General features: G+C 44.5%; 1 protein-coding gene across 5 annotated transcripts; it reads right to left on the reverse strand.

The window, feature by feature from the left end:
- Positions 1-372: 372 nt before the first annotated feature.
- LOC123090918 (ABC transporter G family member 41) lies at positions 373-20,104 on the reverse strand. Of its 5 annotated transcripts, none has more exons than XM_044512275.1 (23): positions 19,554-20,104; positions 9,990-10,075; positions 9,793-9,877; positions 9,445-9,604; positions 9,206-9,282; positions 8,913-8,966; positions 8,743-8,833; positions 7,909-8,210; positions 6,770-7,051; positions 5,810-6,123; positions 5,369-5,526; positions 5,134-5,240; positions 4,902-5,055; positions 4,570-4,701; positions 4,410-4,483; positions 3,977-4,309; positions 3,512-3,802; positions 2,632-2,715; positions 2,113-2,246; positions 1,643-1,876; positions 1,376-1,547; positions 1,037-1,291; positions 373-945 (listed from the first exon to the last, which is right to left on the reverse strand). In XM_044512275.1, exons 1-23 carry the CDS (start codon positions 20,076-20,078, stop codon positions 676-678), a joined length of 4,374 nt encoding a protein of 1,457 aa, XP_044368210.1. In that variant the 5' UTR covers positions 20,079-20,104; the 3' UTR covers positions 373-675. The 5 variants fall into 5 exon arrangements, with proteins under 5 accessions (XP_044368210.1, XP_044368206.1, XP_044368209.1 ...); XM_044512271.1 differs by having other exon boundaries at positions 5,134-5,174; positions 5,366-5,526; XM_044512274.1 differs by lacking the exon at positions 19,554-20,104 and adding an exon at positions 11,453-13,437 and having other exon boundaries at positions 5,134-5,174; positions 5,366-5,526.
- Between the last annotated feature and the right edge of the window lie 3,645 nt (positions 20,105-23,749).

Genomic DNA, 23,749 nt, shown 5'->3' on the forward strand with positions numbered 1-23,749 from the left:
CTTTGGTCTTGTATGACTTTGCATCTTGCCGGCAAGTTTTTTAGTGTGTGTGCGTTGGTGTTGGCTGTGTGCATCCTAGCTATGCAAAGGCCGGATGTGTGCTCATTATGTTTGTATCCATTTGATGCTTCATTTTGAGTCAATAAAATCCACCCTTTATCAAAAAAAATATTTGTGGAGCAGCTGATGCTAATTCTTTGATACTTTGACTAGTCACCACACATCTATGATGCCGGTTAGGATCCTCTGCAGTAAGCTCAAACTTTATGGTCGATAATACGTTCAGGCAAAATCTTTGCAGAGCAGCTGATACCAATTCTATTCTGCTAATGAAAACTGTCTGCGCGTTGCGGTGTTTCATTACTGCAAGACTGAAAGTGCTAAGAGCCTCTGTAATTACGAATTTATTTACAGTAATAACAAACGATACAGGCTACTGTGAAAGTGCCTAAGAGCCTCTGTCAACGACAATATTCTCAAATACTAGCTACCACTGGAATTCTGTTGCACTATGTGTCACTTACACAAAAATACATACACTGGCCTTTTCTTGTTGGTAAGCAAACTCAGGCTTTAATTTTATAGTACAGCGATATGTGTGTGTGGGCGCGCGCGCAAGCAATATCTTTTCTATACCGTGCTACTGTTTTACTACTTTGATGAACACATGTGTGTCTATCGTCTTTGGAAATTGAGCTTTGAGATGTTGTAACCAAAGAGAACGGCAAGAAGGATCGGGAATGCCGCCAGAATAACAGCCGCCAGCGGCAGCAGATCGCGCCGAAAACCAAAGTAGTCCTTCATGAATACTGGGACCGATTTGGTCTCTCCAAATACGTCGATCATCCTGTCGTCGTAATCCCCGAACTGCGTGGTGAATAAGACCCTTAGCGCCCACGACAGTGGGGAGACGTAGTAGAACCATATCCACCATCTCGGTATTTGCTGCCATATGTTTATGAAGTCTTTTTAAGCACCATATTTTGTATCTCAAATTGTAATGGTATATATAATAGAGTTTAGTGAGTTCACTTACAGGCGCAGGCATGATGAAGCCAGACATGAGGTTTTGTAGGGTATAGAACATAGATGAAAATATGGATGCAACTTGGATGTTGGGGGTGATCGACACCACCACCATTCCCATGTAGACGAAGCAGAGCAGTGTGCAAAACATGGTGTACATAAACCAAAAGAACTTGGCTGTTGTCCACGCGTACCCTATCATCGGATATGCTATCAACATGAACAGCACCACCTGCATCAGCACATAAGGTATCTCCATGGCAACCTATCTCCAGAAAAAAGACAAGTCAATGTCTGCTTGTACTAGTGATATAATCCATCTGAAAAAACTTAATGTGATTAACAGGACCTGCGCAAAAGAGTAGGCCCAAGGAGAGTACATCCCCGCAAATCTCTCCCTGTAAACGACAGAACGTTCCACGGAGATAAATGGCATCACCGATTGACAGTTGTTGATGCCAGCGAACAGAGTGATTCCATACATGCACCCCAATATGGTGAAGAGACTTTGCTGGTCGTTTCTACCCTCAAACAAAACAAGCAACTTCAGTCATATGCTTCTCCCATATTTGCATTGAGTTAATTAAGACACATAATCAAGAGGTGGTTTACATACATATGGTTGATGTTGCCTTGCTGCCAGAACAGTGCACCAAAGAAAATGCAGGAGAATGTTATGAACGCAAATCGCACCATGTTGTAGGAAGGGGTTCTCCAATACGACAAACACTGCTTCCAGAGGCAAGCTTTGAATTGCTCCTGAAACTTCTGTGGAAACCGTGTCCCAAAATGGAGGTCGGTCATACCTGGAACTGGTACGCTTAACCGCTTTACCACCCTGTCCTTGTCCCTTTGATCACCAAATTTACATACTGATTAGCACAAATATTATTTTACGCATGGCATGGTTACCCATGCTTATATTCTGTTCTGATCAAACTTTGAGACCCACATGCCTATTTTTGTTTTTCTCAAGTACTACTATGGAAGGCTGGAAGCACTACGTTCTGTTTGACATGAAACTTTTCTTTGCATAATCGATCGGGTTAGCATTATTGCTGACTGAGCTGGTTCTTTGAAACTTACTTGCACATTGGTGATTCTCTGTACAACTGTGCAAAATCTGCTCCCAGTTGAACTTCCATAGATGTGGAAGTAACTTCTAGCATCCATGTTGATGGGTTGTAGTTGTCCTTGATCCTTGGAACCCCAGGTATTGCCTAGAAGAATAAAGAACAAATATCATCAGTTAGTATATCACAGCAATTGGGGGAGAAAATTCAGGTGGTGGACTTGGTGGTGAATTGAGTATAGCCTCCTCTAATCAAAATATACTAGTGCAACTATGATTAATATTGCTCGCCCCTTCAAGTGCTATGTAGAATGCAAATCATGAGGACTAGATAATGGGTTCAGAAGTATACGTAACTTCTTGATTTTTCAGTTAAAAAAAGTATATCTCCTTAAAATAAAGAAAAGGATGAAAACAAATATTGTTAGGTTTGTTTACTGTAAACGACTGTATCATATACAAATGAGTGATGTAAATCATATGCACATTTACTCAGTCTTTTTGTGCAAGGACGAGTTGAAATCACTTATTACCTGGAAATATTGGATTACTTCACATGAATGGTGTCCAACTGGCCCAGCATAGATCAACTCTCCACCCCTTTTCATCAGCATCAACTACATATATATTACGAGCTAATTAGTAAAATGGCACTCCACTTTATATGAAATATTCTGGTTAAGAAATTTATGATAACGATGTACACAAAATCACAGGAACTAAGGTTTAGGCTTTGGTTGAATTGGTAGAGTTGCTTTTGATACAGAACTTCAATACTTATAAATGAGAACGTATGCAGCTGTTATCATATACATCTACTTAAGCCGTACTGTTAAACCCAACCAAGATAAGTGTTAATAATGCAACCGAGTACCGTGTCAGAAACCCAGCCAGGAGACATATGTTCTTCTCTTTTCTCCAATTAATCTAGGAATTTCTACCCCATAAATGAACGTGTCAGCTCTTTTGAACAGTATGCTTGTTAATAATACAACAGAGTTCAGTAGTATGATTATATTTGAAAGTCAGAAAATTACTGTTAGCTTCTCGAAAACTTAGAAGAGGTCGACTCTGTCTTGGGACTTAATTTGGGGTCCTTTAAGTAGCATGTTAGTGTGGCTTGATTTCAGTTCCGGTAGATAGTGTCAAGGGTTCTTTCTGAGGTAGCATGCAATTTCGTTCCATGTCTGATGGTTGATATCAGATCTTGGCTTTATAATTTCAAGCTGAGGTAGCAACACTTGGTAATTCATGTTACTTCTTCAATATAATCAACTCATAATACCTATATATGATAAGTCTATATTAGATTCTTTTTACACCTTGAAAATTATTATTTAATACATTCATGTCTTGGCGCCTAGAAAGAGAATCTTGAACAAGGTCAGAAGTATATATATGTAAAGTAATTACCTCATCAAATGCCTCAAATATATCGATACTTGGTTGGTGAATGGTGCACACGACTGTTCGACCTGTATCTGCAACGTTCTTGACTGCACGCATGACAATAGCAGCTGCCCTTGCATCCAAGCCTGATGTTGGCTCATCCATGAATATGATTGAAGGGTTAGACACAAGCTCGACTGCAATAGTGAGCCGTTTCCGTTGCTCTGTCGATAGTCCATTTACGCCTGGTACTCCAACCAAAGAATCTCTAATTTCATCTAACTCAATTGTTTCAAGAACTTCATTTACGAATTCCTGCAAGGGAAAAGAACACACAGGTGAGTTCACAGTTTCATTTCAACTGTTCCTAGCACGGAGGAGGCTTGGATACAAGTATGTCATCCTGTACCCTGCACTTTCATAATATAGTTTCATATATGTTTGCATATTTGTAGCTCTTGTTTCGTTACAGAAACAAATATAGCTCACATTTCTTGTTTTTGAATCAATTTCTGGTGGAAGGCGCAACCAGGCTGAATATGCAACTGATTCACCCACTGTGATTTGTGGGGAATGAACATCAGTCTGTTCACAATAGCCTGATATCCTAGCAAAAGTTTGCTGGATCTTAGGATAACCTCCTATTCTTATATCCCCTTCAATAACACCACCCGTTTTCCTTCCAGCAAGAACATCAAGGAGTGTTGTTTTTCCCGCTCCAGTAACCCCCATAAGGGCTGAGAGAACCCCTGGCTGAAATGCTCCTGTGATATTGTGCAGTAGTTGTAGTTTTCTTTTCATATAACCATGCTCCCTCATTTCCTGCAACGAGGAAATACTTAGATATTAATGATCAGCCCTTGCTACGGCTTTAAGCTCTCAGGTCATGTGTTCATAGATGTTCAAGCTACATGAGCATTACCGCGGGGGTGTCTACATAGTAGTTGACATCTTGGAATGATATTGTAAGGGGTGTGAAAGGCAATACCATCCTCCCTGCACATTAGTATAAGTTCAATCTTGATTGTATTCCGTCGACAGTATTAGTTGTGTTTAGTTGCATCATGTAGAATTCAACTAACCAGTCCTATTAGGTGTCAAAGCGGTTTCTGCTTGTAAATTAGGCATCCCATTTTCCGTATCCTTATCTTGGTTTCTTTCACCAAATGTGGCAAGCTTATTGCGAGAGATAATAGCACGAGAAGATCCTGGAACTGAGAGGTTCAAAGGACATTAGAGCAGATGGCATTTCTAACAAGAGCAAACAGGAAGTTTTTTTCTGAATGGAAGTACTTTTTCTCCAGCATATGCTTGATTGAGTTCACAATTCATGTGATACTGTTAGAAAGAAAGTAAAGTGTTTTAAGTTACTTAGCCAATTAGCTTAATGCAATTTCAGCCATGTCGCACTTACTACTTTTAATGGTCAAGCCGATGGCAAAGCCTACATTGAACAACAAAGTAAACCCAATCAATGCTCCAACCGAGATCCAGTAGAAGTAGCTGGAGAAGTCTAGTGCTTGATCCATTAGTATCCTCTTTCCAAGTGTTACACCAGATAACGTGATCTACAAGCACAGAAATTTCAATATCCTTTAGGAATACATGCTTTTCACTTAATTCATACTTCGTATGCCAAAGTGTACCTCTAACCATCTTGGTGCCAAAAACTCATTTCCAGTTAAGCCTATCTCACCGTAAGACAACGGAGATAGCCAAAATCCCCATTTTAGCCAATTAGGCAAAAGTGTTGTAGCAATATGACACTGAAAATGTTAGCGGTGCTTTTTAATAGTTGAGCACGACGTACATTTGCAATAAATTATGACTCGTCACTTGTTAGCAACACAAAGTCTATGAAATAAGGGAGTGTCTTACCACGTGGAATTATGAAACCGCCAAATAGAAGCATGACTAGAAATGTCAATGTGCCACAGATTGAAGCAACCACCATCGTTTGACAGTATGAGGCAACACACCGGAACTTTGATAATGTTACTGTGTGGATGAGGAAGAGGATGAGGAGCTGAGAGAAAAACCTAAACACAAGAATAATGCATGTTAACACAATGCTGCATCTGAAAACCTTGGTTTTGCGGAAACAATGAAAGAGAAGTAAATATGATGTTAGATAAGCGAATTTGATGTTTGACTTCAGTACACCAGATCAATGCAAAACCAGTATAAACAATGTTTTGCTTGTACGCTTCACTTGGGTGATTATACTCAACATTTGAATGACTCCGAATGGGTGAATGGTGATACTGAATTACAGAAAATGTTGATGTAGTTGAATTAGTGCCAACAGCATTGCAATTTTACCTAGATGCTTCTGGGGTATATCCAATCAGGTAGTAGGATATTGATGTCCAAGCTACTGACTCAACTAAAGATACTGGAATCTTTAGGATAAAAGATGGTATTGCATAAGCCCATGCAGGATAGAAGTAGTAGTCTCTCTGTTTGTAGAAGACTGGCAGTCTGTTAATTGCCATGGCCAGCTCAGGGAAACCATTCACCGTCAGCAGCAGAAGCGCAAAGAAGAGTGAACTCATATAATAGTTAGCATGAATTCTGTCAACACCCATATGGGTGCGCAGAAATCCTGTCCCACTAATAGCAGCAATTAGTCCAAGCTGCAGCGAAAATATGAAACATGTTGAGAAAATATGTTAGTTTGTGGTGGTCATGTTGAGCCAGGTGCAAAATGACATAGCTGTAAATTCCATCCATATTATTTATAACTAAAGCAGGTCCTTGTTCAGCGACTGATTCTTTTTGGTTCTCTTGTGCGATTGCACCTGTACAAAGTTTCTACTCCTAATCTATAATGCATCAGCAGAGCTCCTTCTAGTTACCGTAAAAAAAGCTGTAAAAGATACTTTAACCAAAAAACACTGCAGCTGTGGTGCTATAGTTTAGGTAATGATATGAGCACACAAGCAGTTGAGGTCCTCAAATCACACTGAGTAGAAACTGAATGCAGAATAAAATGTTGACATCCTGGGCAAGTTCCTGCTGAAGACTTCTATATGGTTCGAGAGTTCAATGTTCTCAGTGTGTAGTCCATGTAACCTGTGTTAAGCACATAGTCCTAATTCTACAATATTTCGCAATTGACTACACCTAGTAAGATTCTGCATTTACAGACTAGAACACATTTTACACTCATAAACACCCTAGCACGTGACATTCGAGATAGCACTGTAAAACTAGGTAGAAAATCTCCACGCATCAATCACATTTTTTCTTCTTCCGAAAAGAGAGCTTCGAGATGCCTACCTGAATGGCTTTTGTTATGTAGATGAAGGCATTCCTTTTCATAAGAAGGAACTCCCGTGCAAAACATGCCTTGACGAGATCCCACTTGGATAACGAGTAGATACTGAAGGACAGTGCATTCTTATGTCCTTTTGATTCGTCATACGGCTTTGAAAGCTCCCCAGCAAGATTCTGACCACTCTGAGATGCTTTGAACTTATCACAGAATTGGTCAACTGTAACAAAATTATATCCTTCTTCGGTGCGGCTCCAGTATTGCTGTTGATCTTTTTTTGATAGGACCTATGTATACATACATTGTTAAGACTGGACTACTTTATGATGGTAAGCAAGAGTACAAAAAAGCATGGCAAACTCCCTATTACTTCATATTCGTAATGTTACTTTCATCAAATGCACATCAAAACTATAGGTGTAACTCTTACACTTTGCAGAAATGTTGAAACCAGAAACATGTCTGTACAAGAGAATTGCTATTTGCATTACTCTAGGCACATAAAATGTCCAGTTCCGTTATTATATATTCAACAAATGATATGCATATGGCAAATGAAATTCAGCATGCCAGATTTGCATTCTGCTGGACTGCACTGACAGAAAGACCCGACTAGATTACACAAGAACTAGAGAAGCAGAAATTTGAATTTGTGGTGGGGCATATCTTAATTTTATTTAGATAATAGGAGCTTTTATTACCTCAAGCCTCTGCATCATCGATGCATGCAGCCAAACTTATTACAGAGTTAGCATAACTACTCTTTAAACTAATACTCCCTCCGTTCCTAAATGTAAGTCTTTTTAGACATTTCAAATGGACTACAACATACGGATGTATGTAGACATAATTTAGTATAGATTCATTCATTTTGCTATGTATCTAGTCACTTGTTGGAATATCTAAAAAGACTTATATTTGGGAACGGAGGGAGTAAGTCTTATCACTGCCACGCCACCCAAATCGGGGCATGCCTTAACGTTTAGGTCAAGTCCAGGTTCCATGTTTGTTGGATTTGCTTTCCTTAATCTTGCGAAATAAGCACCATGGCTTGTCAGACAGCAGGGAGAACCATGCTTACACGAACTCAGAGATGCTACTGATGCTTATTTTGACATATGTAAATTAGTATTTTGCTAAATACCTCTTGAAGGAAGTCAGCATCCCCTTTTCTTCCAGGGCACTTGAAACCACAAGATTCAAAGAAACTCATAATGCAGCTCCTAGGACCATGATATACGATTTGTCCTTCAGCCATCAAGATAATATCATCAAAAAGTTGGTAAGTCTCTGGTGCTGGTTGAAGGAGTGAAACCAGTATGGTAGACTCTGATATATGAGCAAGCTGTTGGAGACAAGAAACAATTTGGAAGGTGGTAGAACTGTCCAGCCCAGTTGATATTTCATCCATGAAGAGCGCTTTTGATGGTCCTACTATCATCTCTCCTGCTTGTAAGAAATTTTTACAAGTGAAAAAAATTAAGCATCTAGTATCGAATTAATTTATACTCCCTCTGTAAACTAATATAATACCTTAGTGATCTAAAAGGTCTTATATTAGTTAACAGAGGGAGTATTATTTATCCTATATAGACCAAAACTGAGGTTGGGACTACATAAACTGAATATAACACATTACTAGCTACATTCTAAAAAGTAGAAATAAATCATGCTAAGTTGATTCGTTCAGGCTCATGTGCTTTCATCACAACAAAAATTTATGGTTTATCATACCCCTGTTCTTAGCTTTGTTGTGGCGAGAAATTCATATCAGCTCATGGTAATAATAAAGTACAGAAAGCATCGACAAAATCAATTAGCCACCACAAAAGGTGTGTACCTTCCAATATGCAGTTAAGGAATTTTAGTCAATGAATTGCACAGTTATTAATTTATTTATCTTGCAAAAATATCATTTACAAGAGTATAGTTGAGATAATAAACCATCCTGAAAATTTCATATGTATTGTAAATTCACCTGTGGTTAGTCTTTTCTTCTCACCGCCTGAAATACCTCTTCTCATGGCATCTCCTACTAGTACATCAGCGCATATGTCAAGTCCCATTATCTGTGAACCAAGAATAGATCATGCAGAAGAAAAACATTGTGCGTTGGAACCAATGAATTCTTCTTTGAACATTGTTTACCTTCATAATGTAGTCTGTTTGCATGCTTCTTTCTAAACCATCCACAGATATTGCCTACAAAAAAGTGCACAGAAATTGTAAATGTTGCAGCTAAACTGAACTTGTCTGTACAAACATGATACGATTGCTTTTCTTTTTAAGAATCAATAGGAAAGAATCGTGCTGAAAAATTATGATGGCACTTGGCAGAAAGATGCTGTTTTAAGGTTTGATTCAATATTATCAGAGAAAGGTGTTCCAATGGGCACACTCAGAAATGTTACAACATTATAGCAAAATAGGTCAGTATTTACCTTCATGTATGTATCTATGTTGGGGTCAGGGATGATCCCAGCCTCCTTCTCCCTTCTAATGACTTCCTTCATGATTTCTATTTTGTACAAGAAATTGAGAGCACTTGGTTTAGTAGATAGAATGGGCAATTAATATTTCCTAAAATGAAGGTATTATGGCTTTGGCACATTTTCTTCGACTAGTTAGTTGCCTGCTGTCCCTAAAAACATTTAGTTAACCAGGTCCCAGAAAAAAAAACCTGCTCTGCTGCCAACGCCCTGGAATCTTGCAGAGAAGTCGAGTGTCTCCCTGACAGTCATCTCAGGGACATGAAGATCGTACTGACCAATATACGCTGATGTCTTCTCTGGAACAAAATCTTGCAGCTTGACACCATTGTAGTCAATTTCTCCTGTTACCTATGCACCCACACATCCATAGTATGTGAGTTAAAGTACTGAAATGCACGACATACAGTATTTTCTCTGTTTTTTGTGTGCAATTTCAGACCTACATAGAGCTCATAAGTGGAAGCTAAACTGCGGAGTATATGGCCATTATATGAATTGGAAGGTACATGTGTCGATGGAAAAAAGAGTGGGGATACCTTGAGACTTTTGTTGAGCTTTCCAGCAAGTGCTAGCAAAAGGATGGTTTTGCCACAGCCTGGGGGTCCAAGGAGAAGGGTCATCCTGCATGTACACACAGATTGGTGTTGCATTTGCATACTGATCTGATGAGGAAGGAAGGAAAGGGGGAAGGTTGATCAGCAAGTAAATGGATATATAGCAGGAGGAAGCTCACCTGGAGGGTTTGAGGATGCCGGTGACATCTTTGAGGATGTGGATCCTTTCTTGGTTACGGTTGAAGCCGAGCATGGTGGTGAGCAGCTGCAGATGGCAACGGTAGCATTTGAGCAAGCAGGTCGCGAGGCCAGCGGTAGGTTTTTGGTACCGAGCGAGAAATTCAAATCCGTGTTCTTGCTAACCCCGATAAATGGGCCTTTCGAGCAAAAATAAAATAAAATCGAATTTCTTGAAGAATTTAAATGCTCAAAGTGTGGCTAAATATTGTACCATCTCTGTCCAATGTCATACCTTAGTGCTGTAGTGGTTACGCAACCCCACGTCGAAGGTTCGTGTTCCCACATCTTTTTTACTGTTTTGAGTGAATTCCATTTTTACCACCTAATTTCACGTGTAACAATATTACCTGATTTAGTGAAAAAAAAATCAATTTTCACAACCCCCCTAATTTCCCTGTTGACTGTGCATGCCACGCCGGCGTTTTTTCCCCTGGTTTTGTGGCTGACTTTCTTTTTACAAAAGCGAACCGAACCGCCGTGGCTAGATCCGGATGATGGCGGGTGACGGAGTGGGAGCTTTGAAGTAGAGCGTGTTGGCGAGCACGACAACCGTGGACAAGTCAATGGAGCTGAGAGGGAGGATGTTGCGGATGAGCTAGTTCGTCGCGTCCGCCACGAAGGCGTTCACACGCAGCCGGACATGCCAGCTGAGGGACGGATACTGCTTCCGTTCATGCGCTGAGGCCTGAGGGACGGATGCTGTTGGCTTTCACGCGGTGCCATTCGTCACGAATGAGCTGATGAACAGTGGCGGTTGTGCGACTTGCGGATTTCCTGGGTGAAATGAATGAGTCCAACGACTAGCCATGTGACCAGTCTAGTCGTCTCATTCTGATTGTTGACTAGCTTCTTCGTGTAGACTAGCTCATTGAGTCGAAAGGTGGAGCAACTAGTCATCGACTAGTCCGGACTAGTTTGGGTGTTTGAGTGGATCGACTCAATTTGGACGGGATAATAAGTGAGCAGCACTCAGCCAGGGAAAGGTCAAAAATTTGCAACCCTAGCTTTCCGGGATCGCTCCACAACGAACTGCCTGGGACGACCAGACTGCAGCCACCACCCATTGACCCCCATTGCCGCTGCCACCCACCACCGCCGCCAGCGGTTGCCAGGAGCATTACGACGCTCTCCCTCCTTTGGTTCTGCTCCTCCCTTGAATTCACTCCTCTGCTGTTGTGCTCCTCTTGCTGTTATCTTCTGCTGCTGTGCTCCTCCCTTACTATCCTACTTCGCTAATGTGCTTCTCCCCGGGATCAACTCACTTCTATTGTATATATTGTACTTCAGTATATAATATATACCACACCCTCTAAACTGCCAAAACGTCTTACATTTAGGAACAGAGGTAGAACATATATACTAGGTATTAGTGTTGAGTAATATAAGTTGAGTAGCACAGTACCATTAGTGCTCGCCACCTCCTGCTGCTTCATGATGTCGAGCTCGCGGGCTTTGATCCAGAGCAGGCTCTCGCGGACCTTGACGGAGCAGCTGCGCTGCTTCAGGATGAGCCTGCGCAGCGTGATGGCAGTGAGGCACTTGGCGACGGTGAGCAGCAGGACGAGCACCAAGGGGTGGGGCTCGTAGGTGAAGGCGGCGAGCGGGTGGGTGAGGCCGCAGAGCACGATGAAGGCCCCGAACTGGAGGCGGCCGGCGTGGGAGATCCGGGCGAAGAGCGCCGCCGCCGACGAGCCCCAGCACCCGCCCCAGCTGGTAGTAGCCTGGTACCTCCCCTGCAGCACGTCTGTCTTCCCCTCCGCCACATCCTCCACTGACTTCCCCCTCCTCCCTCTAAGACTACTCGGTCGAGCCCAGCAAGAGGCCGTCCGGGGCGGGCCCTGCCGCCGCTGACGACGTCCAAGCCTCCATGCCGGCCTCCTGACGCCTTTTGCTTGCTCTAGCCGCGGGAGATTAGGCGCGTCGGATGGCAGCGGCGCGCGGCGGCTGGCTATGGTCCCCTCGCGTTACCCAGGGCTTGGAGCGCGGCGCGCACGACGTCGGAAGGGAGGGAGGGGAAGGAGAGGACGGAGGAGACAACCGCAGCGGCGCCCGAGAGGAGCACGAATGTGCCCTGTTGAGCGCGTCGCTCGCGAGGAGAGGCGGACCGCGCCCGAGGCCCCGCCGGCTGGTGCCTCGCGTCATACGGCCTGTGGTGGCTGCCGTGCCGGCATGGCTGTGGGCGCTATGCGGGATGAAAGCTCGATATGTTCCTGAAAATATGCTAGAGGCCCTCTTTGGGTTGTTAGGGTTGAGCGGCGGCGCCCTTGCTCTCAGCTGCTGCTGATCTTTGGCTATGGTCCCATCGCTGTAAGTCAAAGGCCTAGAAACTTTGCTCCTCTCCAACAGTGACATAGATGTAGAAAATTTTACATCACCTCTTTTAACTGATGTAAAATACAACGCTTGAAGATGCTGGTGATGTAAAATGGTCAGCCATGCGCGAACGGCCAACCGTCAAATCTGAAAGCTTCATCCGCCCGTCTGACGCCCGCCCGCTCCCGTCTGCCTCTGCCGCCGGTGATTTTTGCCTGAAAACGCCGCCGCCGCCGCCCGTCCATCCATCCCCGACCCCGTTGTCCGTCTTTTGCCACCCGCTCTCCTTTTCGCCGTCGCCTCCGTCAACCGATTCCGGCCAGCTCCGGCCCCTCCCCTACCCATTTCAGTTCGTTGCCAGCCATCCCCGCCGCCCGAATCCAACCATCCGCCACCTTGAGCCAGGCCAAGTTCTCGGACTCCTCCAACTCCACTATAAGGAGTTGGTCGCTGATCCAGCGTCAACGATGAATATAGCTCTCCGCGGTGGTCCTTGACCGGTCGACGGCCCAGGCCCGCGCGAGTGCGGCCCATGCCGGCGTGACATCCGACTACGTAAACAACACCCGCTGTTGAGCATTGCGCCTTTTTCGACGCGCCACCTCTGAGGTCGTCATCATTGTGAAGGAGGTACCACTGCCGTCACCGAGGTAGTACGCGACGCAGATGCGCGTGTTGGCAACGCCGGGAGGGCGCCTCCTCCTTGACGGCGATCGGGTACCACGGGCTCCCGGACTGATGACGGGGTGGCAATGGTGGTGCCACCTACTTGCCGCGGTAGAGACGACTACGAGGTGGGGATGAGGGCTCTGCTTTGACGTGCAGCTCCTCCTTGACGTGACACCCTGATTTAGAGGCCGCAACTGGATGGGAGCGGGGGCGTCAGACCACGGTCGAAGCGCGACCACTCAAGCACCGGCTCGAGCTTCCGCACATACCGCTCGTTCTTCCGCGTGAACTTGGCGAGAAGGGGTGACTACTGCTATTCCTCATCGTCTGAGGAGAGCACCTCAGTCTTGACCATTGGAGCGGTTGACGCCCACGGCCTGAAGATCATGGGCAGGGTGCCACGATCCGGAGCTATCGCACAGATCCGAAGGTGCGTGGTGCGAACCACTTGATGTCGTCGAACTTGCCCATCACGACAACTGGTTTGTGGGGGTGTGTGGAGGAGAGGAGCAACGGTGGTGTAGGTAGGGCACTGCGTTCACCGGACGACTTAAATAACCGGGGTAGACGAACCGATGCCGCTTTAATGCGGCCGCAGCGGCCGGATTAGACTCCTCGGTCATTGTGTCGGTGTGAATGCCGTCACGGTCAGCTCTCCCGCACGTCCATCTAGCTAGCCGACATCAATGCGGATAGGTAGGGTCATATGGTCGGGTACACTCTGAGTGGCATGAATGTGGGCAACGGGTTTAGAGGGTTCGGGAGCGGACGTCCAATGGAGTTTTAGGGTGGGCCAGACGTGCGAAATGCATACGTGGCGGACATGAACGTCCGTAAACCTCCTCTATGTTTTAGTTCCGGTTTTATGGAATTTTGAATATCCGGACGTGTCCGAACATTGTTGACAACTGTCGTTGGATGATAAAAATAATAATATGCGGACAGCATGATTCGGATTTTTAGGAGCTACTACCCCCGTCCTGGTTTATTGGTCCACATTGTATTTCGTGCTAAATTTTGACAATGGATTGAACTAATCAAATGTTCATGCATGCCAACAAAAGTTATATCGTCGAAAACTATGTTCAAAAATGAGTCCAGCGATATAATTTTTATTAACATGCATTAATATTTTGTTAGTTAAATTTTTGGTCAATATTTGACACAAACTATAAAGAGAACCTACAAACCACCAGGACGGAGGTAGTATTTGGTGAGCTGCGTTGGAGTTGCTCCCAATACCTACTATAACTAGTAGTATGATTTATAATTTGAATATATTTTTGTCCCTTCTTTAAGCTATCCCGCCGAGGTCTTTTCTTGTAGCTTCGCCACTAGCCGCAACAGGTTAGCTATCACTGCCGGCGGTAGTAGTTTGCATTTAGGCCTCTTGTGGTTTGGAGAAAATTTATAGAAATTTCATATGATAGGATTTTTATAGAATTTTTTTCTTAGAGCCCTTTGATTTGTAGGAATATAATCTTATTCTTATGTAAGAATTCCCCTTATCCTCCACATTTTATAGGGATAAACATTAGCCTAGACTCAATGAAAAAAATATATTATGATGTGAATCAAAGGACGTCTTCTTTTTCTATTCCTATTCATAGGATTTGAGATACATGTTATCTCATTTCCTATATATGACTTTCATATTCGTATGATTTTCCTACACTATGAACCAAAGGAGGCCTATAATACCGAAAAAACACATTTGGCTCTCGTGTTACATGCACCTAATATTATAAAAGATATAGTAATTACAAAAATGAAAAGGTTCTTTAAAAAAACAAGCTGGCCTTTTATTTGCTGTGCTCGTATAAATAGTTTTGCCAAGGAATAATTTTTATGGTATTTTGAGTGGAAAAAGTGATCAACACTATGACATGTTACTACTCACACATTTTGTCTTTGAAATTTTGTTTTTTCCCCCAAAGTCAATGAAAGTTTTCCCTTTGCGAAACCTTGTACGAGTACAACAGAATGTCAAGTTTGTTATAAAAAAGTTTCAGAATTTTTTATTTCTTCCCTCGTATGAGGTGCGTATACGCCGAGGAGCTAAAGAATATTTTCTTTGAAGTACCTATCTATTATATGGACTATGGTACTACCTCCGTTTTAGGATTTGTTGGCCGGCTAGAAACTCAGCTTGGTCGGGTCCACATGCAAAAAGGTTAATTAAAGAAGTATAGTCACCCGAAAATTGCCTGGCACGAACGAGCTCGCGCGCTCTCGGAATCGTAACCCATTCGTTCGCTGGAGATGTGGGACCGAAACTGCTGTAAAGACGATACTGCGTGCACGACAAGGAGACGACGGCCAAATCCAGCCGTCTGCTTCACTTTACTGTTGTGCATGGATGAGTTGATCTGCGTTGTCGTTCAGGAATCGTCCACACACCATCGTGTGTATAGCAGCGCTGATGTGGGACATCGTGTGGTAATACAGATGGAGGATGAGGGGATATTTAATGCGCATACGTGACTGCAACAGACGGCGCGGGAGCAGTTGGCGGCGACCGACGTACAAGGGGCGATGACGGTGTTTCCTGCCGCCTCGTCTGTTCGCTGTTCTGTACCTGTATGTACGGACCCTGCAAAAGTTTTATTCATGGCATTTTTGGTCGTGGGAGCGTGTGTTCTTGTGTAATTAGTGAGCAAAAAAATAAAGTAAATTATTTTAATGTCATGGATTTTTGTTGTACATGTTCATTTCAGCGATGAAAGCATGCATGGAAATTTCATTGTGAAATTGAGCAACGATGAGTATTGCTGGTGGGAAAACAATTTAGTGGAGTTTCTTTTTTGATGAAAGTGTCTTTTTGCTCCCGAGTTAAAGTGACATCCGGTGAACAATACAACCGTAGAGAAGTCAAACAAAGATTCAAACAATTTTTTTTTCTTCTCAACAAACATCTATAAAAGTTCTAAGGGTTTGCAAAAAATTGGTCACTCAAACATACTTTTGGAAGTCGTGCCCAAGAAAAAGGAATTTCAGAGTTTTTTTTTGAATCGCCTTGCAGAAATCTGCCTACATTACGAATTTTTGAAAGCACTTCAAACTGTTGTCAATGATTATCGGGGAAAAATCAATTTCTTTTTGAAACCTTTTCAATTTCTTTTTCGGTTTGATTGTTAACTCAAGCTGAATTGAAACATCTAAGTTCGTGGCTTTTTTCGTTTTATTTTCACATGCCAAAATGGTTAGTCCTTGTTCCTATATATTTGTATGTAGCATTTGGATGTGTCGAAGAGCACAATATTTTCTTCAAACTTTTTGGGTATTTGAAAAAAAAACAACGGGACTTGGCAAATCTGGCCCCCTATACTTATGCGGACACGCCCACGGACACTGATCAGGCACCGCTTAAATTCGCGCCTACACACTGTTCGGTCACTTCAAATACCAAACTGTTGTCAATGATTATCGGGCGAAAATCAATTTCTTTTAAAACCTTTTCAGTTTATTTCTTTTGGTTTGATTGTTCACACAAGCTGACTTGAAACTTCTAAGTTTGCAGCCTTTTTTTCGTTTTATTTTTCACATGCCAAAATGTTTAGTCCTTGCTCCTATATATTTGTATGTAGCATTTGCATGTGTCGAAGAGCACACTATTTTTTTAAATGGTACTTGAAAAGAAAGCAATGAGACTTGGAAAATCCGGTCCCTTAGAGCAATTCTAGCAGATCCCACAAAAATTTGATCCGCACAACGCATTTGCGGTTCCACGAAGATCGCGTTTGTGGGTCGAAAACAAGCGCGGCCGAACAAAACCCGTATCTAAACCTGCATAATTTGAAATAACACTTTCGCGGAAAACATAACTCATCACATGATCAACAAACTACAAGCATAGTTATACTACATACTAAGTTAAACTAGTACTAGAGGGGTCGGATCTGATGGTAGCAAGGTCGCGGCAAAATGGACGACGCTGTGGAGGAGCCATACGCTCAATCCTCCTCGCCGGAGATGTACATGTCGACGTACACAGCCGCCTGCTCCGCGCGGATGCGGCGCCACTCCTCGGACTTCTCCTTGGCGGCGAGGTTGGCGGCGACCGCCTCCCGCCACTAGAGGGCTTCGAGCTCCTCGGCGTGGCGTTGGCGCTTCGCCTCCTCGCGTACGCTCCACTCAGCGATGGCGGCCGCAACGGCGTCGATGTCGGCGACATAGTCTTCCGGCCCGATGACTCCGCGGCGGCCGAGCGGAGCGGGCTCCTCGGGCTCCTCCTCCACGGGGACGAAGGCGAACGCGTCCGGCTCCTCCTCGTCCTCCGACCACTCCCTCTTCACGGGGAGAAGGCCCGCGCCGGAGGAGGAGGAGCTCCCAGCGTACGAGGACCTCGCGGAGGAGAAGGACGCGCGCCGCGATCGTACTCCGCCGCCTCGCTCCGCTGGAAGCTCGCCGGCGGCGACAGGCCGCGGTTGGTCGACTTCCAGGCCCCGCGCTTCCGCGCGCCATCGGACCGGACACGCCGCTCGCGCTCCGGGTCCCTTCCGCTGTCAGATCTCCTGCTGGAGCCGTGTCCGGAGCTCCACATTCGGCCCCGCATGGCGGCTGGAGGCGGGGCGGGAGGTCGCCGGCGGCGAGAAGTGTGGAGATGGGGAAGGGGAATCGCGTGGCTCGGCGGCGGCGAGGGATAGGGTTTGGACCCGCAGACGAGTCGCGAAACCGCAGTTATAGCGGTCGGGGCGTGCGGTTTGCGGGCCGCGGGAAAAAAATTTACGGGCCGGGCGAGTATGCGGGCTCTGTTTTGGCAGGAAAAATGGGCCGAGCCTGCATACTCACCGAAATTTTGCGGGTTTGCGTTTTTTGCGGGGTCTGCTAGAGTTGCTCTTACTTACGCGGACACGCCCGCGGACACCGATCGGGCACCCCCTAAATTCACACCTACACACTGATCGGTCACTTCAAATACCCAACTGTTGTCAATGATTATCGGGGAAAAATCAATTTCTTTTCAAAACGTTCACACAAGCTGACTTGAAACTTCTATGTTCACGGTCTTTTTTTCCGTTTTATTTTCGCAAGCCAAAATGTTTAGTCCGTGTTCCTATATATTTGTATGTAGCATTTGGATGTGTCGAAGAGCACACTATTTTTTTCAAACTTTTTTGTATTTAAAAAAAACAATGAGATTTGGCAAATCCGGTCCCTTATACTTACGCGGACACGCCCGGGACGCTGATCGGGCACTCCCTAAATTCATGCCTACACACTGGTCGGTCACTTCAAATACCAAACTGTTGTCAATGATTATCGAAAAAAAATGTTTTCAATTTATTTTTTCCGTTTGATTGTTCACACAAGCTGACTTGAAACTTCTAAGTTCACGGTCTTACTTTTTGTTTTGTTTTTGCAAGCGAAAATGTTTAGTCCTTGTTCATACATATTTGTATGTAGCATTTGAATGTGTCGAAGAGCACAATATTTTTTCAAACCTTTTTGTATTTGGAAAATAAAACAATGAGACTTGGCAAATCCGATCCCTTATACTTACGCCATCTCACATGAACAAAAATGGGATACCACGGGGAACAAAAATGGGGGCGGCTAAGGTTACCTGTCAGGCGGATCTCACAGGAACTCAATTGCGTCGTCTCCCTCGGTCGCCATCTCCATAGCCGGGAGCTTCTCGCCTTGCCGCCCGAAGCGAGAGGGAAAATTGCTTTTACTTTTCAGCGGCGGTCGGCTAGCATGGTCCCACAAATACTTATCCGTTCGACAAACTGCGTCTCCGTTAGGGAAGGATATGACGGGTGTTGTCCCGTACCGCCCAAACAGATACTCCCTTCGTCCGAAAATACTTGTCATCAAAATAGATAAAAAGAGATGTACCTAGAACTAATATACATATAGATACATTCCCTTTTATTTATTTTGATGACAAGTATTTTCGGACGGAGGTAGTATGTGCTAACGAAACAGCATAAACGTGGACCGCTATTTATCCATTATTTTAGACGGCTCCGCTTCGTACGTCACTGTTTTAATGGACGTACTCCACCTGTCTCCATACGATCTCATTGAATACAGCATGCGACGCATCGTCGATTCGTTCGTCCACCTAGCAGGAGCGCGCGAGCCCGTCCATACCATCGCCGTCATCTTTTTAACTGTGACGGAGGGAGTACAACTGCTTTTTTTTAACTTTGCAAATAAAGTAAATGGAGAAAGTAGGGTAGGAAGGCATGCAGTCGGTCCGTAGTGCGGCGTGCAGGTTTCTTGCTGCATGCAACTGTATTATTATCCTGAAAAGGAGTGCGGCGTGCAGGTTCCTCTCGTCTTGATATTAGAGTTTTGGTCAGCGGGACTTAACCCCGACCGAGGTATAGTACACAGTTTTGAATTTAAAATTCATTTGAATATCGTATTTCGAGCGGTACTTGGATGGTATATTTGGCAGCATCCACGGTAAGCACGAATTGGTAAAAAAATCTTACTATATTATTCGATAGCCAAAACCTCTGGTAGTAGAGAAGTGAAGAGAAGAGCAGCAAGTTTAACGAATGGATTACCGAGAACGTGGAGATGGCGGAGTTGAGGAGCGTGGGGAGCGGCTTGCCATCGACGACCTGGCACTCGGCGTCGACGTGCAGGTTCCGCCATCGGACCTCCACCGTGGGCTGCCGCACGCCGACCCTGTCCATCCTGCGGCGCTGGTGCCGGAGCAGGCGGAGGTTGTCCTCGTGGATGTCGGCGATGAGGGTGTGCACCAGCTCCCGCCGGTCCACCGCCCCCAGCCGGCGCACGTCTACCGGCTCCAACGGATGAGTTGCGTTGGCATGGAGAGGGAGCGAGGCGTGGAGCCTGTCCCAGGTGGGCAGCCGCTCGATGGCCGCCCATTTCAGCTCCACCTCTTCATCGTGATCGTGATGTTGCTCTCTCAGGGACGAGGAGGAGGTGGAGGAGAGCGCCTCCCTCAACGACGACGAGGACAACGGCGGGACAGTGCTCGCAGATGACGCCTTGTTCATCTTCTTCTCTGGGTCATCTACTGCTCTATCGTCTTGCTCCTCCTCGCCCATCTCTACCTTGCTCATCGCCTCTTCCTAGCTGCTCAGCGTCCTCGTCACCTCGCTCCTTAATTTGTAGTGTTAATAGTTGATGAATCAGTGGGACTATTATAGTATTCTTTCTTTTATTTAATCAACAACCGGCGTTGATTATCATTATGACGCCGTTGACTCTACCGTACTCTCCGAATTTCTCCTTTTCTATTAAATAGAGTATAATTATATGATATGAATATCTGCTTGGTGGCTATAGCTAGCAGATGAGACATGAGTGGCAATAAAAATATCGATCTAGTGCAAGCCAAGCTTCCATCAACTAGTTAAGTCAATGATGACAGAGAATCTGTACACAGTTCTTCATGTCTGCTCCTGTATGATTTCCTTGTCTTCTTCTTTTGAGTGGCATCCCATCCAACTCCCACCGCTTTCACACCCTACCGCATCGTAGGATAATTTCTCTATACTGCTCTACCATTTAGGAGTATATAGTACCAAAAAGAAAGTGGGAGTACAAATTCCTGTCGTTGTTTAGTTCTCCACAAGCGTTATTGAATTTCAGCTAACAGAACCATTTAACGTCCAATTAACACACCGACGGGCACACGCGACCGTACTCGACTCCTGCTGCTCCGGCGTGCGCCTCATGTCATACCGGATCAGTGAGATATCGGCCTTAAATCAAGAGTATCAACCTATTTTCTATGTAGTGTGCCTCACGTTATACTCGATCGGTGAGATCTCGGGTTTAAATCAAGAGTATCAACCTATTATATATGTACAATTATGAGAGACACATGCGACTATCAAGCTAGATGCATCCATATTGCTTGCATGCCTTCGACTAACAAGGAGAGGAAAAAACCGAAGAGATGAGACAGTCATACGGTTTTCAGAAAAGACCAGTGAAAAAACATATGATGGAACGAAGAGGAAAGGGAAAATGTAGGTTGAATGAAAGACGAACTGCTGATAAAACCATGCGTTTTTTTAAGTAGGAGAGATTACCAAAAAGGCTTTTGCCCCGCTTTATATATAAAGCAAATCACCCGAGCCATAACATTCACACAAAGGTTCACGCCACACGCACGCCAAATGTCAGGACACATACAAGCAAGATAATAGGGTTAATCCCGAGGGCACAACCCAACAAGCCCTCAAAACAGAAACACAAGGCACAACAAGCAAGAGCCCAACCCACAAAAAAAACAAGCAAGAGCCCAAGGGGCGGTCCAAGGGTCCTGCGCCGCGAGGAGGCCGCGGGCCTAGTCTGGCTCCGGGGGTGGGGGCGGAAGAGGAGGCGCCACTCGGAAGGCCATCACGCGAAGGTCGGCGAGGAGGGTGTCGATGGCGTCCCGATCCTGGAGGCGGCTAAGCAGCCACCAAAGCTGCAAGTAACCACACAATTTGAAGGCCGCGTCAGTCGCACGCCAAAGAGGAGCCTGTTGAATGCCAAGCTTATTGCGGATGGTCCAAAGCGTCCATGCAAGCACCCCAACGCACAACCACCTAATGTGGCGGTGACGAGGGGCGGAGGCCTGGATTTCCACCAATAAGTCCGGGAAGTTGGTGTTACACCAACGACCGCCGACCGTATCGCGGAAGCAGGAACACAAGAACTGAGCCGTAACGCAGGAGAAGAAGATGTGGTTAGCGTTCTCAGTCGTGGCACAGAGGGGACACATCCCATCTCCTGGGTCGTTGCGTTTCAGAATGTCAACCCCGGAGGGGAGACGGCCACGAATCCACTGCCACATGAAGATCCAGATCTTCAATGGCAAGCGAATGTCCCATATAAGGCTAAACGGCTCAGGGGTAGAGGAAGGTGCAATGGCCGGATATAGGGACTTGGTCGAGAATTGACCGGAGGACTCCAAGCTCCAGGACACAGAGTCGAGCGTGTTGTCCACATCCAAAGGCTGAAGAGCAATGGATTGGAGGAGGGCATCCCACACGGCAAGCTCCAGGGGAACAAATGGGCGACGGAATGTGAGCCGCGCTAAATCAATAGGGGCCGCCTTGACGGAGACCCGAGGGTCAACCGCGATGGAGAATAATTCCGGGAAACGGGCGGCGAGGGGGGAGTCTCCCACTGTAACACCCGGATAATTAAGCTACAGTAATCCCATGCTAATGATGCCATGCCACCACTGTTACTGTTGCTAATCTCACACTGATTCAAATCCCGTTCAAATTCAAATCCAAAATCAAGTCAAACAATTAAAGTTTCAACAGTCAAAAATAAAATGTTCTAAGTGTGTCAAATAATTCATAAGTAATATTGGTGATGAACCACATTTTTATAAAAAATTTAAATGCACTAAATAAATAAAACAATAGCTAAAACAATTAATTAAATGTCTTTTATAATTTCTAAAATATTAAACTATTTTATTTGGGAGTTAAAGTTTTTTTGTGATAGTGGTATAATTAGAAATACTAATTGAGGAACTAATTTTATAATTTACTAGCAAAAGAACCCGTGCATTGCAACGGGAGAAAAACATAACACGCGCTCTTAACCCAACAACCATCACTCAAGACCACAATAGGTCCATCTCCTTTATTTTAGTGAGGCAACATATTTGTGTTGCTGCTTATCCTCCTTCTCACCCTCACTGGCGATGGCCTCGGTGTTCGCACAAAACAAAACGTGTTTGAATATGCTTAATCCTAAGGTGTCTCTCTCTCCCTCTCTCCTCCCTCTCTCTCTCTCTCTCTTGCTTTCTCTCACTCTCGCGATGAGAAATATATTGTTTTTCCCTGGGACATTTTTCAAAGGTATGCATGTGTTGTTATCGATGTTTTTTCCCTATATGGTTATAGTGGGATGTTTATTTGCAATATCTGGATTGCCGCCGGTACAAAAAATGGATCGTGCGCTATAAATTAAAAGTTTGCTTCCCAAACAATATTTAAAACGTATTTAACAGGTGAAATTAACATCATATTCAGATTCCACACAGTTTTCTAATCAAATTTCATATATAACATGTTAAAATCGGAGTTACGGACTAAAAGATACGGATAATTTAGAAAATTATTTGTTTGACTTAAATATCTTACAACATAATATTTGAAAATACTTAACAAGTAAAATTAATTTCATATTCATATTTTATATATTTTTCTAATCAAATTTCATATATAACATGTTCAAATCGGAGTTACGGTTTAAAAGATATGGATGATTTAGAAAAGCATTTGTTTGACTTAAATATGATGCGCGGATGAATTACCTAAAAGGTCGGGGGGGGGGGTTCAAAAAATGTAAAATAACGGTTCGGGTGTGACTTAAATCAGGATGGCGGGTTGATTTCAAGAAAACACATGGGCTTTGTGTAAAATATGGAAAAATGATTCGTTCTTACTTAAAACAGGACTGCGGGTTGAATTCTCCGATATAGAGGGACTTTTCTGCAAAATGCCATGATGGACGACCAGAAACCCAATTTTCTTTATTATTAGGTAAAGATAAAACTAAAAATAAAACAAAGAATAAAGAAAAAATAAAAAAATAAAAGCTAAAGCAAATGAGACAAAACAAAAAGGAAAACCCCTCTTCTAGGCCACTTGGCGAAAACCCCTCTTCTGGGCCACTTGGCCCAGTTGGCCGAGCAACCCAGCTGGCCAGGCCGGCCCAGCCGCACCCCTGCCACTCGTCCCCTCCGCTACAGGGACGGGTGAGGAAGTCCTGGACT

This window comes from Triticum aestivum, chromosome 4B, assembly GCF_018294505.1.
Source record: "Triticum aestivum cultivar Chinese Spring chromosome 4B, IWGSC CS RefSeq v2.1, whole genome shotgun sequence".
Lineage (NCBI taxonomy): Eukaryota > Viridiplantae > Streptophyta > Magnoliopsida > Poales > Poaceae > Triticum > Triticum aestivum.